Genomic DNA, 17,762 nt, shown 5'->3' with positions numbered 1-17,762 from the left:
GATGCAGTCAAACAGTTTATAGCTAATGAAAGAGCCACAACAGTAGTAATCTTCAAGCAGACTATTAAGAAAACTTAAAATTTTCCATAACTGGAAATGTTGTGGAGTTATTTTGATAGGGACAGATCTATAAGTTACTAAAAGTAAAACAAACAAAAAAAAAATTAGGGAAGTTTAATATCCTCTGGATATGTGACTGTTCCACATGCCCATTTCCGCTTAGTATATATTATGAAGTAAGATACTAGCCATTAGGAACATGAGAAAAGTGCATAAAAGAGGACCTACATTTATTGTAAGCTGTGTGTGAGCGTGTGTGTACCTATAACTGTAAGGCGAGCTGAGGCAGAGTCCTCATCTATCTCAGATTTGGCAGTGCATGTGTAGGTTCCTCCATCTTCTGGATTGACATTCTGAATAGTCAAGGACTCATCATCCTTTCTCAACCGGCCACCAAAACTAGATGACAAATTAGATTACGTACAGAAAATTCAGCATGGCCATCACAGGAATTGTTGATTAAATATATAAATGAAGCCTTGGTGAGCATAAGAGTATTCTTTTTGCTGAAAGTGAATTTGGTATATAAGAGTGAAAAATAGTGTTCAGTCTAATTATGATTAAATTGTACAAGTGTAAAGTTATGTGACATTACGTCCAGCTGAAGCTTAGAGGTTTGTCATCTTTCAGCCATGTGACCGTAACAGGAAGGGAAGAATCACGTTTAACTCGACAGTCAAAGCGAACCGTGCTCCCTCTGGGTTTTGTGACATGCTCGGGTGCCCGCACTATCCTTGTGGGCTCTGAAATGAAGCACAACACAGAGTAAATGAAGGCATTCATAGGTTCACACATGGGCAATAATGTCATTTTTTCTTGATTAAAATTAAAGCCACAGTGTGCGTATGTACAAGTCTGACTTAATGATTAATGCTTCTGATCTCACCTTTAACCTCCAGGCGCACCTGATTCTCCATCTTGCCAAGGATGTTGCTGGCGACACAGGTGTAGGTGCCTTGGTCTTCTGGCCGGGCTTGATTGATCTCCAAAGTACCGTTTGGGTACAGCTTGTACTGACCACCATCCAGACCACTGCCTAGGCCATTCTTAAACCTAAACACAAACATGTATCCTAGATTTTTTTAAATCAAATTTTTATTCTAATTCACTACTGTTCAAAAGTTTGCGGTCTCTCCATTGACAGTCTATGAAAGATCTTCATTTGTGTTCTGAAGATGAAAGAAAGTCTTACGGGTTTGGAACGACATGAGGGTGAGTAATTAATGACATCATTTTCATTTTTGGGTGAACTATGCCTTTAATAAAAAGTGACAGTAAAGACAATTATAATCTCAGATTTCAAAGAAATGCTGTTGTGTTGAACGTGTCAGTTTCCACACAAAAAAACATTATACACCACAACAGTTTTTAACAATGATAATATTCAGAAATGTTTCTTGAGCAACAAACCAGCATATTAGAATGATTTCTGAAGGGTTATGTGACACTGAAGACTGGAGTAATGATACTGAATATTCCAGGAATAAATTACATTTTAAAATAATGAAAATAGAAAACAGTGTGTGATAAATATTTTGTAATAATATTTTACAATATTAATTTTTTACTGTATTTTTGATCAAATAAATGCAGCCTTGGTAAGCAAGAGACTTCTTTTAAAATCATTAAAAAATCTTACCGAACCCAAACTTTTGAGGAGTATCTGTATCAAACGTAAGCTCACCAGCGCAGTACAGGGAATGGTGAGCCAAAGAAAGGGCAGTCAAGGAAGGTTCTGTTGTTTTCAATGACTTTGATCAGCTGATTCTTTGGACCTAGCATTCGCGGTGCCATGTCTGGAAAGAAAACAACACTAACATTTCACAATCAGTGCATTATATGCCCCCTCTGAACATTTTGAACGATTAACTCCATTGTTTTTACCCAGGATGCTAACAAAAGCATTGGCCAGTAGGTAACCGTGCTCATTGGAGGCGTTACACTGGTACACTGCGCTGCTTCCGATCTGGACCGAATGGAACATGATGGTATCCCCAAGAACTTGCTGGTTTGGGTTCGGTAGTGAACCTTTTACACAAAGAGTAGGAAAAAGTATGCATTGCTGCTTTGTGGACAATGATTCCAACTGTTAGAACAGGAAAAACAGTTGACTCACTTTCAATAGGTTCCCCATTCACCAGCCATTGGATGGTGGGTTTAGGGTTACCATTGGCACGACACACTAACCGTCCATTCTCCTCAGGGGCAAGTACCAGATTGGTGGGCTTATCTAGCCAATAGGGTGCAGCTTTTCAAGCCAATAAAGAAATCATAGAAGTCAGTAAAAGAAAGAGCATACATGTCATGAACAAGAAGCATCAGTTGCTGTTTCTCTAAGGCCCACCTTTGACCTGGACTTCAACAGAATGGCGAATGCTGCCCATCTTGTTGCTGGCCATGCAGATGTAGCCGCCAGAGTCTTCTTCGGACACATTGAGGATGCGTAAAGTTTTATTGAAGTTCTCAAGCTTGACTTTTTTTGCTGGCAAGTCTCCTCCTCTTTTGAACCAATCAATGGAAGGAGTTGGGCTGGGAAAGGGGAAAATGAAAAAGAACAGGACATTACTTAATTGTAACTGATAAAAAGAACATACTGAATATGCGGTCTACCTAAAACTTGAATTGTTAAAATTACATCTAAATAGAAATTTACTTTTAAATAAAAGCTACTTCTAAATATTATGAAATACTATAAGTAAATGAATAATACAAAAAATAAGACTGGTATACACTCACACTCCAGCTCCTATACACTCCAGAAGAAGCTGTTCCCCTCGGAGCACGATCTTGGAGCTGGCTAAGCCCTTTGGAGACAGAAAGGTAGGCTGGGTTTCTGGTACATTTCGCACTGTGGAAAAGAAGGAGAAAACTGTTAACATGCACAGAAAGAGACACTGGTTTGAGTTAGGAGAAACTACACACAATTATTATAAGCTATAATATAATGTTGCACTGTTATGGATTAATGTTAGTAATGTTCTAGCAAATGAACAATATACTCTTTTATTAATGCTTTAATTAATCATCAGTCATAATGTGTTGGTAGCTATAGGAATCTGTTTCCACACCTCAAAGTAAAAAATATAAAGATAATTGTGAAAGAAAGTTTAAACCAAGAAATAGTCAGTCACATTGAGATACAGTCACAGTTTTGAGAAACAAAGTCAGAAATAACTTATTTTTTTGTTTTACTCTGAAGGTGATGATAAACAGGGCAACTTTTTGAGTAATGTTGCTGGGCAATCTTGCCGAGCGATTGTTGCTTGGGCATTTTCCCATTAAAAATGGGCACTACATTTCTGTCATGATAATTTAGATCGGTCGTGGGCCCTGTGTCTCATCTGGTTGCCCGTTGACGGCAACATTGTCCAGGAACATTGCTCAAAAAGTTGCCCTGTGTATCATCACCTTAAGGTGGAAACATGGTTCCAATATTTCCATTTCTCACATAAAGAAGATGTTACATTTGCATACAGGAAATATATATATTTTTCATCAGTGACATTTTTTATTTTTTAAACTTTAAAGAATTCAAGCAAAACAATATGTCACACTACCGGCATAAGAATCAAAAGTTACAAAAATGGTTATTTTTTTCAAACAAATTCACACTACAGTTAAAAAATGTAGGGTAGGTAAGTCTCTTATGCTCATCAAGGCTGCATTTATTTGATCAAAAGTAAAGTAAAACAAACAGTAATATTTAGCAATATTATTACGGTTTTCTATTTTAATAAATTTAATAAACAGAGTGCCACATGATCTTAATAAATTATTCTAATATGCTGATTTAGTGCTCAAGAAATATTTCTTATTTTTATCAATGTTAAAAAACAGTTGTGCTGCTTACATTTTTGTGAAAACAGTGATACAAAAGAACAGCATTTATTTAAAATACAAATATTTTGTAACCTTATAAATATCTTTGCTGTCTCTTTTGATCAACTGATTGAATCCTTACTGAATAGAAGTATTAATTTCTTTAAAAAAAATTGCACCGACCCCAAACTTTTGAAACGTTATATTTTATTTCAAACAAATATAAAAAGGCATCATAATAGACTGTTGTTGTATCATCATTATTTCTGTAAAATCATTTGAAATCTTTATGCAAAATTGACATAAGCATGAAAAAAAGAATCAAGAGCTGTGACGACAGACAGATGGTTAGTTGTGGACATAAAACCCTGGTTATGAGAAGACACAGACAATCTTCTCCCTGAGGAAGACTTGATGAGCATGGCAGTATTAGTCTCTATTGTAATGTATATCTAGCAGTAAGATTAGCTCTCAGCTATATTAGCATTACGAATAGTGCTCTTGAAGAGGGAGTGACAACAGCCTTTGTTGGTGTCATTAAGTGGGAGGACAACGCCTGGGAGATTAGACTATGAAGCTGCCAGGAACACATGTTTCACGCCACGGTCACGTGTGTCTGTGGTGACAGCGGTGCCAGTTCTCTGTCAGTGCGACCCCACAATGCCCTGGCGGAGACTATACATTTGAGACAAGAAGATAGCTTTAAAAAGATTGTGTCTGTCAGTGAACCCTGGTCCTGACAACATCGTCATATAATATGGGTGACTCTCAAAAAGCCTATCAAGAACAAGTCTGGGTCATAATTAACCCCAAATTATATATTATATAAAATGTATTTTATTATACATCTTATATATACTAAATGTATATATATATATATATATATATATATATATATATATATATATATGTTTTATTTGAACATTCATACAAGAAACTTAAAGAAATTTAAATAATTAAAAATATATAATTTTAATGAATATTAAAGATTAAAGTATGTATACGTCATGGTAGTTAATAAAAATAAAAAGTAAAAAAACAAACAATGAAAATCATCCGTAAAATCCAGATTTTGGGGGAATTATGCGAATATATTCCATTTGATTTTGGGGTGAAATAGGATCTATGGCTTGTTTTTGACAGGGTTTGCGATTTACACATTTTCTTCATATATTCAGTGCCACCCTTAGGCCATATCCTTGGATACATATGTGCGGTTTTGCACATGGTTATCATTGGATTAATGTTGCTGAAATATTAATGAGCACCTCTTGCCTCTTGCCTAATCTCCTTACTTCCATATCCATATATCTATAATGAGCAACGTGATAAGGATAATGAAAGCAATTACCGGATAAATTTGAATACTGGTTCTTCAAAATATGACTAAATAGCTGACCCCAAAAACTACTTAGACTGATTTATTAAAAATATTGTAAGTAACATAAGCACCGAGTGGTAAGTTCCACGGTCAATAAATATAACGTTGAACATCTTTCTTTACACTGTGTATTACATAACAGACACACTATCTCAGCATTTCCTCTGCTGTATGTGGTTAGAAACAGCATTGCTAACTCTGTTAGTGTTCTTTTACAGAAGCACACAGAAAACAGACTAGCAGTGTGTGGAACTCACCACCATACAGATCAGTGGAGTTGAGAAAGGTGTCATTATAAGGTTCCTCTGTGAATAAAGTTGCAGTTTAATCAACATACATACAAATACAGAAAAAAAAAAATTTTTGCAACCGGGAAGAACAGAACAATACTGAATTAAATGGAAGATGCATAGTCCCTCAAACATCACTGAAACTGTGATAGCAATAAATAAAGGTAATCCTAATAAAACACAAAGACAACCATCAAAGGTAAATGTCCATTAAGATACTGCAATACTACCTCCTCACCACTAGATGGACCACAATATTCACCAGCAGCAGCACTTTTTCAGAGTAACAACATCAAATAAAAGATAATTCATAATCCTGAATCATCAGTAATCTCTACTCACTTGTTTGCACTTTAAGGGTGTAGGGGTTCTTCTGCTGAATGGTGTGTGTGAACTCGAAGCGAGCATTGCAGCTGTAGTCAGCGTTGGCGTCTTTAGCCAGAACATTGGAGAAGAACAAGTCACCATTCAGACCCATTGACACCCTCTTGTCCTGTGGTATAGGCATAATGGCTGTGGAGAGAGACAAAAAGAAAAGAGAATCCAGACTCATTTGTTCAACTTCATTTGATATGCAATAGCCGACAGGCAACAGAAGAAATAATGCTCAAGATGAGCGTGAGAATCACAGTCATGATTATCTTCTTCTGCCCTGAAACATCACAAGGCTCAGCAAATGTGACACTCAAGGGAAAGGAGTACGAGATGAAGACAAGACGTTCTGCACTAATCAACACTGGGTCTGGATTTAATAACGGTGACTCCGGCCTTGTGGATCAAAAAGTTTAGTGATCACATGACATTCTAGTGATGGATATTATCTCACATGCAAAGAAGTTAGACAGTATCTTAAAGGTAAAGTAATGCACAGTATATCAATACCACATGATATTAGAGATGTTTGTAATGTATTGTATCAGTTGTAACTGTATATTTAATTATGCATGCTCATTTCCCCTATTTTTACATTTAGATTACCTCTGCGAAAGTTAATCTAATAATTAACACTAATAATTTAAAAACAATGAAATATTTAATTACTGTTAAATGTAATCTTATATATTTAAAATAAATACATTTTTAATACTGTACATTATGTAGTACTTAAACACTGAGGTTTCAGTGTTTTATTTTTAATACAAAATATAGAATATAATCGATCATCTTTATACGCCATCTTTTATAGGTTATCGATTTACTAATGATGGCCACGATTTTAATATTTGTTCATCCTTTTTAAATTCTTTATCTTATGCCAGTTTAATAATGCAAAAATAACTACATTATATGTACAGAATAAATTAATTTAGCCAAAAAATGGTGGCACAATCAAAATATTTCTTTGTTTGTTCGAGCCCAACATTTATGGAAGAAAACGTAGAGAAGAGACGCACATTGTGACCGACGAATAGGAATCTTAGTAGAGAGGCCAATCTACTTCGAGCGAAACTAAACGAGCCAATGCACATTGGCGTGCAATGGTTTGCATCAGCTGTTCAGCCACGCAGCGCGGGTATATAATGAGCAGAAGGTGCGATTGCACTTCTGTTTTTTGCTTCGGAGCCAAGCCTGATAAGCTGGCCTCCCCAGCGGGCGGCAGCAGATGTGGCGACGGGACGGACGTCTCCGTTCCCTCCTTCAGGGAACAAGGGTTACCGTACGTAACCGAGATGTTCGCTATCAGTCGGTCACTGTCTGCGTACGTCGTGACCGACGAATAGGAATCCCTACCAAAGCGCCACAGCTGCTGCACCCCATCCAGCGCCCTGTGCAAGCCTCTACCACTCTACCTCTAGCTGTGTGTCAGTGCGCCCGTGCCGAGTGTTCCCTCGGTGAGGGAGTAAAACAGCTGGCAGTGGGAGGTCTCTGAGGAGGCCTACCTGAGGTCTACCTGAGCCTCCCCATACTCTCTCCAGATCAGCTGAACCGCCTGGGGGTGGCCATTCTCCCGGGAGCACAGCTTGTGAAAGCTCGTCGGCCACGCGGTTGAGCACAACAGGGACATAAATGGTGCGAAGTGACCTCCGATGATTCTGACTCCAGAGGAGGAGATGGCAGGCGAGTTGCGACATGCGACGGGAGTGTAGACCACTTTGTCGGTTGATGTACGCAACGGTCGCAGTGTTGTCCATACAGACCAGCACGTCTCTGCCCTGTAGCGGCCTTTTTAAGCGGCTCAGAGCGAGACATACTGCTAACAACTGAGGCAATTGATGAGCCAAAGCAGTTGGGGGCCAGTCCACATCCCTGACACTGCATGCCCGTTGTACATGCCAACCCAGCCTGTGGCAGAGGCATCTGTGAATACCACAGCATGCCTGGACACCTGTTCCAAGGGCACTCCTGCCCGCAGGAACGAGGGGTCTGACCACGGGCTGAAGGTCTGGCGGCACGCCGGTGTGATTGTCACCTTGTGAGTGCCGCAATGCCACGGCCATCTCGGGACTCAGCCGTGAAGCCAGTGCTGAAGCGGTCTCATATGGAGCAGCCCGAGCGGAGTTGCCGCTGCTGCCGCTGCCATATGCCTCAGGAGCCTCTGAAAGAATGTCAGTGGGGCCACCGTCTTGCATTTGAAAGTGTTTAAGCAGTTCAGCACCGACTGAGCGCGTTCCTCTGTGAGGCGCACTGTCTGAGCGACCGAATCCAACTCCATACCGAGAAAAGAGATCCTCTGCACGGGGGAGAGTTTGCTCTTTTCCCAGTTGACCTGAAGTCCCAACTGGCTGAGGTGCCTGTGCACGAGGTCCCTGTGTTCGCATAACTGATTTCGAGAGTGTGCTAGTATGAGGCAGTCGTCGAAATAGTTGAGGATGCGAACGCCCTGTTCTCTCATGGGAACAATGGCCCTCTCCATGACTTTCGTGAAGACACGGGGAGACAGGGACAGCCCGAAGGGCAGGACCTTGTTTTGATATGCTCAACCCTCGAACGCAAAGCGCAGAAATGGCCTGTGTCGAGGAAGAATCGAGACATGAAAGTACGCGTCCTTCAGGTTAATCGCTGCAAACCAATCTCGGGGACGGATACATTTAAAAAAGCGTTTCTGCGTGAGCATTTTGAACGGTAGCTTGTGGAGACTCCGATTCAAATCTCGCAGGTCCAAGATCGGTCGTAACCCACAGCTTTTCTTGGGTACAATGAAGTAGGGACTGTAGCACCTTGACCTCATATCGGCTGGAGGGACCAACTCTATCGCGTCCTTCTCCAGTAGGACTGCGATCTCCGCCCGCAGGACATGGGCATAGGCTGCTCTCACTGTAGTGGAGTGGATGGCTCGAAACTTGGGGGGACGCCGGACAAACTGAATTGCATAGCCGAGCCTGATGGTCTGAATGAGCCAGCGAGACGTACTGGGGAGCACTAACCAGGCTCGCAGAGACCGTACAAGCAGGACCAAATGGACCATAGTCGTACAAGCAGTGGGGCAGCGAGGTGGAACGCAGAGAAGCGGCTCGGGAGGCTCTCTCTGGGAGGCTGCCCGTAGTGGACTTCTGAGTGTATTGTGCAACACTTACCTGGTTCCACGGGGCAGGAGGCGGCTTGGTAGCGTTCTCGAACCGCACACTTCTGCCCGCTGGCGATAGAAGAGGCAGATGAGAGTGGTGAGGATAATCTCCCCCCACAGCTCTCCGGGACCTCTTCGGACCCAGAGATGAAAGAAACTGCCTTTTTATTGAGAATTTAGGTACCGCCGGCTTTGAGGCCAGCACCGGAACACAAACAAAAGGAAACAAAGGAATTTCCACCCGACCCTCTTCCGGTGGAAGGAGCGGTTCGGTCACCATTCCCTGGTCGCCCGTCCGAGGGCCGCTTACCCTTGGCTTTACCTCCCCCATTGGTGGGGGTCTGGACGGGCGGGGCGTTTAGGTGGAGGCTGCTGCTGCGGTGCGGGAGCGAGGGCAGGCGCCCCCTGCAAGAAGCAGACTGAGGAGCCGCGGGGGCGGTGGGTTGGAGGCAGCAGCTGACCGCCACGGCAGGATGTGTTTGATGGCTTCTGTCTACTTTTGTACAGCCGAGAACTTCTGGGCGAAGTTCTCGACAGCGTCGCCGAAGAGGCAAGAAAAAAGAAAAAAACAGAAAGAGAGAGATAGAAAAGACCGCTCGCGCTGCTGTGCTGTGACGCCCGCACCAGGGTGGAGAGGTCCAAAAAGGCTCACTCATGTGTTGTAGAGAGCATCAAAGTGCTTGGCTCCGAAGCAAAAGACTTAAGTGCAATCGCACCTGCTGCTCATTATATATCCGCGCTGCGTGGCTGAACAGCTGATGCAAATGATTGCACGCCAATGTGCATTGGCTCGTTTAGCTTCACTCGAAGTAGATAGGGAACACTGGCTTAACCAATAGTGTTAGTTTGAGACAAGGTTATCAGTTTGACCAATGAAAATGGAGTGTTCTAGAAAGTTCTTTATAGAATTCAGGACTATACTCACTCATCAATGGAAGTATTGAAATTCAAGCTAGAAGTCCTTATTAATCATCCTTATGATTAATACTTCTCATTTTCACTGACACATTTCAAAAGAGCCATTTATCACTGTACCGATGATGACAAACAGTCAATATGTGTGATCAAAGCAGTCCAGCGTATGTGTCTGTCTATGTTTCTTGATTCTAGGTCTGCTGAAATGTTTCAGTGCCATGCTTGTTTCTGCTCTCTCAGCTTTTTTATCAGGTAGTGCAGATTCGCATACATGCACTAGCTCAGCACTAATGCAGTAACTGACACTGCTGTGCAGAGGACACAGACTGAGAGACTGAGAGAGAGACAGAAAGTAAGAGGAAGTGAGATGGAGGTTTGAGGAAGAGGTAAAACAGAGCGTGAAGGTGAAGGAGAGGATGGGTAAGGTTAAGAAATTAGACACAATCAATCACAGGAAGTGATGAGCAAAACTCACAGCTGTCCATCCAGAAGGTTTCAGGAGGGGGGAGACCAGGGGGAGGGTTGCAGGGCAGGATGAGTGATACCCCCTCACGCACAGTTACCGGCTCCAGAACCTCTTTCGGCCACAGTGGAGACTCTGAGCAATGGAGACAATTTCACCAGATCAGGGAATATAAAACAATGACACCACTCTATTGTAAGTGGTGTGCATATTACTTTTAAATGGATAGTTCACCCAAAAATGTTGTCACCCTCATGTTGTTCCAAAATTATAATAGAGCACCATAAATGTATCATAAAAGTAGTCCGTACACTGTCGAAAAAAATCTGCAAGAATTGTACAGCTTGTCACTGTACCCTTAAAGGGATAACTGTACTTTTTTTACCTCTAAATATTCTACATATTACTACATATTAATAATCTAACATACTCTAACCTTTTAGGGGTAGATAAGGAACAAAGGTAACCCTTTCAAATGACACTGGTTTCTGTATGTTTTGTAACGAATAGAAACTGAAACTGAGATAAAATAGCTAAGACTGAGGGGAAGATTATCCGTATAAGCAAATGCTGTTTGACTTCAGAAGACTTAAAATATAGCATCATGTGGACATTTTCCACGATATGACAAAATCTTCTACTTTTGTGTTCCACATGTTCTACAAATGTCATTCACCTTTTATTATTGTATTTTTAAATACAAATGCATTTGTATGCTTTAAAAAAGTAGAACATATAGAACTACAATATACACTATCCCACATACAATCTCATATATTATGTCATGTATACTTAAATAAAGTATATTATAAACCACAACCACAACAAAAGTCATATGGGCTTTGAAACAACTTGACGGTGATATATAAATGATGACATAATTTACAATCCCTATACAGTCAGTTTGCATTAAGTGCATGTTGTGTGCAGTACATGTTGTGCTTTGACATTACAGTAAACCAGCCCTCACTTGACACTCGAAGCAGGATTTTGTTGGAAATTGCTGTGCCAAAGTCGTTGGAGGCAAAGCACTGGTACTCTCCTTCATAATCTTCCGGTTTCCCACTGCTCCTGAACTCCAGAGTTCCGGAACGAATCCGCATGGTCACCCGCGGGTCCTTCCCCACGTTAAAGAACTTCCCATTCCGCCGCCACTGAAACCTGCACAGACCGGTCACAAACAGGATTTGTGCCAACTTGACGCAGTTTATGTAATAGGTCCATTGTTGGAGTTTTTTAATAAGGGGATTTACACACACATCAAACCAACAACATGAATACCAAACCAAAGTTGACATGAAATGGAAATTTACTCAATCCCCCTAATGTGAGCAATTCATTTGTGCATATGTTTATTTATTTTTTATTTGTAATTTTAATAAAAAATGTCATAATTCGATCTTCCAGTGAAAAGACAGACTTCTCATTTCGTCCACATAAACTTTCTTACAGTTGCTAGTTTGCATTCAGATCTGCATCCATCCAATCAACAACCGATGGATAGAACCAAGTCTTCGCCCAACATCTTTTTTATTTTTCGATAATCCGTTTCACTTGTATGTAAAGTCACAATATGGAAGAAAAAGATCTTCCGTTTCATTGCGACTTTGAAAAAGAGTAGGATTGCGTGCCTGGAGTTGACTGGGTGCCATTTACTAACCTACTGAATATTCTGTGAGCGTGAACACTAAACTGAGCGTATTATTAGACCACAATTGTTTTGCGGACCAGGCTGAGTGGAGGGATTTGTAAAGCCCAACATACCAATAAACAAAAAGGCCGTCTGAATGGCCACACTGTGTTGAGCTGGTCAGGCCTGCTTTTCACAAACAAGCACAAGTAACAAGAGCCAGAGTGAGCGCCCCTGCATATCTGATGGCATGAGAAGGCTACAAGTGGGAGGGAGGGTGGACAAAACTGGCAACGCCACTGTCAGGTTGGGGCATTGGGTGTCACTGGTCTTTGTCATGCCGAGACTAATGGCCGTCGGGTTTAATTAGACGGCGACAGAAGTGAAAGAATGAGAAAGAGAAGGACAGGATAATGTAAGGTGGAAATTGACGTATACAGTAAGAGGTTGCTGACAAACTGGAAATGTAGAAGTGGCGAGAGTTGGAGACAAAAAGATAGAGAGGAAGAGACGGCACAAAGAAAAAGATGTTTCATCCATTCTCACGTTGGCACGGGGTTCCCCTTGGCCTCGCATTCAATGATGATGTTATCTCTGGGGTCCACAATGTAGTCCTTTAGTGACTGCTTCACAATGGTGGGGGGCTGTTTCACTGTGGAAGGAGGGACAAAGAAAGAGAGTCTTATCTCAACAGCACTGTGGAAGAACACTCAACTCAATGTCATGTATACATATGGAAGCGTTGCATTTCTCGCTGCTGTCTACAGTACAAACTAAAAAAAGGTTGTTCTATTCACTCTTAGTAACAAAATATAGATACAATTAGTGAAAGATACAGTTTTGATGGAAAAACATAAAATTCAAATTCCCTGCCGCTTGTGTGTTTGTTTACTAAATATACTGGCTAATTTGATAAGATTATTGTACCAGCTTCGTTTATCACAATTTACCCCCCGAAAAATAAAAATGGTGTAGAATCAGTATATTCCTCACAAAAAGGTGTGAGAGATTGTAAGATGTAAGATTCAGTGGACACAATATCCCTTTAACTAGTAGCTACTATGCTACATGGCCATTATGTAATACAAATTTCGTCAATGGACAATAGAGTGCAACATTCAGGTTCTGGAAGTAAAAATCATTCACTTTCTCATTCATAGGTTATTAAACGATAACCAATGAACCTTTAAAGACATACTGTTAGCTACGAGGTTGATAATTAATGGCAGGCATATATGCTTTTGTTGAAGCTATCAACTTGGTTAAAAAATGTTGTTTAACATCAAAATTGGCCTCATGGAATAAAGTGTCCATTGTATGCACACTTCAGAATCTGGCTTGAAGTAATAGGACATCCGGGTTTACTTTTATGAGTACTGTGAATTCTGACAAACTTCTTTTCTCAAATACTGTTTTTCACCAACTATAAAGAAAGGAAGTATGTGATTTCGGATCCAGCCGTGGTGTCAGTTTCCTTACACTTTCTCAAACTACTTAAATATCTTTATATACTGAATATGCATATTTTGCAATAAATATAAATATATTGTTTTTATATATATAATTAGCATATTTAAATCAATAGATTGGGCGAAACAAAGGCCGGTGAAAAAGTGGGCGGGCACTGTTGCACTCTATTGCATTTAACCAAATTGTACCTATTAGTCTCTGAGTTCACTGTATTATACTCATTGAGTGTGATACATGATTAGCCACAAGATTCTTGACTGCTTTGCTCTACTTCTAGCTGGCTGAGAACTGTGGGTATTCTGGCACGGCTAACAAACCCCTGAAGTAATCCTTCCTCTCAGAGACATGGCCTGCCAAACAGACATGCTCTTGGGCTTACATTAGAATATTAATCAGCTTTAATAAATGATAGACTTTGTAATTTATCGGGAGTAGCACAGTGAACTTATGCAAGCTCTCTGGAGACTGTGTTTGAGGGTATTTTCAATGGTTTTTGGGGACTGTATTTGCTCTAATTGTAAAAAGAGATTGGGCCATGTTCAACAACAATAATTCTGTTCTTTAGATTTCTGATGAGATAAGTTTTGTTGGAAGCTGTATTAAAACCAGCCGCTGATTAAATGAACAAGTTAATCCGTGTTAATGAAGCACTTACGCTCTTGCTGGATCTTTGCTGTTAGTTCCAAGGAGGGGCAGATGGAGAGAAAAACATTAATTGTGGGAATAGTTAAAAGAAAGAGTGAGGAAACATGGGAGATGTTAAATAATGACTGTAGAGAAGACAATAATTAAAACATTTAATACAGTTCTAAGACAAACATTTATTTTAGTTAATTTCTGCTAAACTGCAAACTGAATTACTAGTTATTATACACACAACACTATATCTACTTTAACATTGTAATACCAAAAAAAGCAACCAAACAAATGAACCTACCTGTTAAAGGGCCGCCAGATGAAGGAAGCAGAGAGAAAATTGCAAATAAATAGAGAGGGCATATTAATAAGACTCTTCTGAAAAAACAGAACATCATACCAAAAATACATCACTGTCACATTAGCAAATCATAATCAGTGCATTTGTCTTCCCCACATGGCAGCATATTTAATCTTCGACTGTCTTTCTTTGTCAGTCGGTTAAAGCGACAGCCCCTAGGGGGGGTTCGCTCACATTTGATAATAACCTCAATCACTATGATGTATGTTATCAGAAGAGTCAAGAATTGCTTTTGCGATTGTGCTTTGCTAATTAAAGGAATATGACCTTCATCCTCCGGTTGTAGTATGAGAAAGCATGTGTCCATGTGTCTGTGGTGCTTTTCATGGGATAGCGACAGGTGCATCTCTGGCTCTGTGCCATTCATCACATGAGCAAGGTCACGGGGGATGGGACGTCATGTGCAACATATGTGTTAGTGTGTGTGAGCGCATGTGTAAGGTCAGCTGGGACACGATGACAACCCTTGTCAATAGAAATCACATTTCGGGGGAAGTGTTAGGAGTGAAGAAACATTAGGGAAATAATGGAGAGATGCTTAAAGTCATATCTCAAGTTCAATTCATCGTTTAGATCAGGGGTCTTCTGAAGGAGGTCTGACAATTATTGTTTGAACTAATATCAAAACAAATACAAGTCTTAAAAAAAAGTCCACCTTAAAATTAAACAGTTACTCACACTGTATGACTGGCTTTTGGGTATACTAAGCCAAAGTTAAGAAGCTAAAGTTCAGTTAAATGTTTAAGTCCTTCCTCCTACATACAGTATACAGTGCTGTTCAAAAGTTGGGGGGTTGGGGGGCGGGCATTACATTCATTAAAAGTGATAGTAAAGACTGTTACATTGTTACATGGTGTTCTTTTCAACATTGATATTAAGAAATGTTTCTTTAGCATCAAATCAGCATATTACAATTATTTTTGAATGATCAAATGACACTGAAGACTGTAATGATCCTGAAAATTCAGCTTTGCCATCAATAAATTACATTTTAAAATATATTAAAATAGAAAAACAGTCATTTTAAACTGGAATCATATTTCACTATATTACTGTTTTAGTATTATTGTATTTTTGATCAAATAAATGCAGACTTTGTAGGAATAAAAGATTTCTTCAAAAAAACATTAAATAATCCAACTGTCTCCAAACTTTTGACCAGCAATGTATTTGTATTTTAAGCATCATAAAGTATACAAATCATTAATATGATATTATAAACCCAATTTCATCTTATATGTATTGTATACATATATGTTTGTTTCTCTATCCAAACTAGGTCTTGGTCTGAAAATTACGAGTCCTGCTTATGGTGCGTGTAATATGGAGTATAAGCGTACAAATGAAGACACAGCAGTCACTAATAGCGAGATCAGATGCCTGTCATTTCCCAGTAGCCCTGCTGCTGCATACATTCAGAGAGGTCAAGAGGTCAGAGGGGTATTATGAAGTGCTCAGAGACAGGATCAGTGGTCCAAACTTCTCCATCTACACAGATCAATAGAGATTCACACAGACGGGGCCAGAGCCTGTATTGAAAGCTAGAGATAGATGGGGGAGAGTAGTTGCCAAAGACGGAATGAGAAAAAGGCCAAATGAGAAAAAGAGAAAGGAAAGCGAATGGTGGCGCTTTGGGAATATAGGCGGAGAAGGGGAGCTGGGGAGGTGCTGACAGCCCCTGGTCAGAATGAAGATCCCTCTATTGTTGAAGCTGGTGAGCACTGAGCGCCGCTGGGGTTGTCTCGCTCTGTATGAGCTTTCAAATCATTTTTCATAAGAGATAAAGACAAACCTGGACTGCTATTATTAGAAGGAAACTGAAAAGAATTGAGGGGTAGAACAGACAACAGAAGGCGGAGTGGATTTATTGGTTTCTTTGTTGCAGATGCAGTGCGGATATAATGGATTTTACTCATTTATTATGTTTCATAAATGGTATGACCATGATATAGACCAGTGTCTCGCAGGATGCTATAAATGTACAAAACTACATATTTTCAATTTTGCTTTGCTGACTAATCGGTCTTAAGTGGAACTGCTAAGAGAGCATGACACCAGAGATAATATTTTGTGCAATCCATTATTGTGGCACAGCATTGTCCACTGTAAAATCTGGATCCTAAAGCAAAACCAGTTGAGAACAACCATTATAATTTAGTGTAGTGCTGTGATTTTATCTGAGAAAACATTCAAATAGTATTGGTTTAGTCGGGTTATGAAAGCTTGTTTCTTGCATAAACATAAATGGCAAAGTTGGTAAATGGATGTCACGTCTATTATTTAATTATTTATTTAATGCATAATGGCAGAACAATAACCCCATTAATCCTCAAAGAGAGGTTAGAAAACCTCATCAAATACACACTTAGTGCAGAGTATATCATTTATGTTGCGTGTTAAAGTGGCACACTGTGGAGGTCTAAATATGAGTGCGTGTTCGTATATGATGGGGGATGGGACTGCATGTTATTCTCTGTCCTTATATGATGAACGTGATCATGAACAACTTTGTTGATCCTGGAATAACATTCCAATCAACCAATCAGATTTGGCTTACAACCAGGGTTAGGTGCTTCTACATCAGTGTTATTCAGCAATATCATTTACCTCTGACTTTAGGGATAAGTTATGGGTGGGGTTAGATTTAGGGGTAGGGATAGTGTTAGGACAAAATTTTCAAACAGGAATGTTATTCCAGGATCAACAAAATATTTCATATATATATATATATATATATACATATATATGTTGATGACTTACGGTCCAGTGGGACTTCAATTGGAGCCGCTTCCTTTGACAGCAGCAAGATTATTGACAACACCGCCAGTGCCGCCCACCGCCCCTGCGTCCACATCTCTCTCCTCCAATTGGCTGACCCGTCCCGTCCCAGCTCTCTACTGATTTAGTTGCACACTTTTAGCTTTGTTGTGTTATCTGTGAAAAGAAAAACTGCTTGTTAAGGAACTTCACTGAATAATCCTTTTGACATTACTGTGACATTTAGGGGGTGCCACTGGCCTTCCAAACAAACAAAAACAGACTTCTCATAGATTTTGCAGGGACACCCTTAAACGTTAAAATACACAGTTGTGAGTGTGTACTGCAGGCGTGGGCTGTGCATACGTGGAGGTGTTCAGCTGGCCTACATTTGCAGTTGACACAAGCATTCCCTGGAGCCATTGGCCCTCTTACAGATGAATGCAGCATCAGCGCATCACACCTACACATCACC

The 17,762-nt window shown here is 40.2% G+C and overlaps 1 protein-coding gene across 9 annotated transcripts in view; it reads right to left on the bottom strand.

The window, feature by feature from the left end:
* The window catches only part of nfasca (neurofascin homolog (chicken) a), a 108,479-nt gene that overhangs the window by 34,826 nt on the left and 55,891 nt on the right, over window positions 1-17,762 (bottom strand). For 4 of the 9 annotated variants that reach the window (XM_077203404.1, XM_077203406.1, XM_077203405.1 and 1 more), the window contains exons 3-16: window positions 17,291-17,464; window positions 12,610-12,715; window positions 11,404-11,594; window positions 10,446-10,568; window positions 5,893-6,063; window positions 5,518-5,565; window positions 2,797-2,908; window positions 2,405-2,589; window positions 2,177-2,308; window positions 1,945-2,088; window positions 1,745-1,856; window positions 947-1,113; window positions 656-803; window positions 323-459 (exon numbers count right to left, since the gene is read on the bottom strand). In XM_077203404.1, coding sequence (XP_077059519.1) covers window positions 323-459; window positions 656-803; window positions 947-1,113; window positions 1,745-1,856; window positions 1,945-2,088; window positions 2,177-2,308; window positions 2,405-2,589; window positions 2,797-2,908; window positions 5,518-5,565; window positions 5,893-6,063; window positions 10,446-10,568; window positions 11,404-11,594; window positions 12,610-12,715; window positions 17,291-17,384 — 1,870 coding nt within the window. In that variant the 5' untranslated portion in view covers window positions 17,385-17,464. Of the gene's footprint in view, window positions 1-322; window positions 460-655; window positions 804-946; window positions 1,114-1,744; window positions 1,857-1,944; window positions 2,089-2,176; window positions 2,309-2,404; window positions 2,590-2,796; window positions 2,909-5,517; window positions 5,566-5,892; window positions 6,064-10,445; window positions 10,569-11,403; window positions 11,595-12,609; window positions 12,716-14,188; window positions 14,207-17,269; window positions 17,465-17,762 lie in introns of all 9 variants that reach the window. The other 5 variants (XM_077203400.1, XM_077203402.1, XM_077203401.1 and 2 more) reach the window with 3 other exon arrangements.

This window comes from Siphateles boraxobius, unplaced genomic scaffold (assembly GCF_051911475.1).
Source record: "Siphateles boraxobius isolate OS27281-9 unplaced genomic scaffold, OSU_SipBor_1 5, whole genome shotgun sequence".
In the NCBI taxonomy this organism is placed as follows: Eukaryota; Metazoa; Chordata; class Actinopteri; order Cypriniformes; family Leuciscidae; genus Siphateles; species Siphateles boraxobius.
Note: the sequence above shows the minus strand (reverse complement) of the source record. Positions and strands in the feature narration are given on the sequence as shown.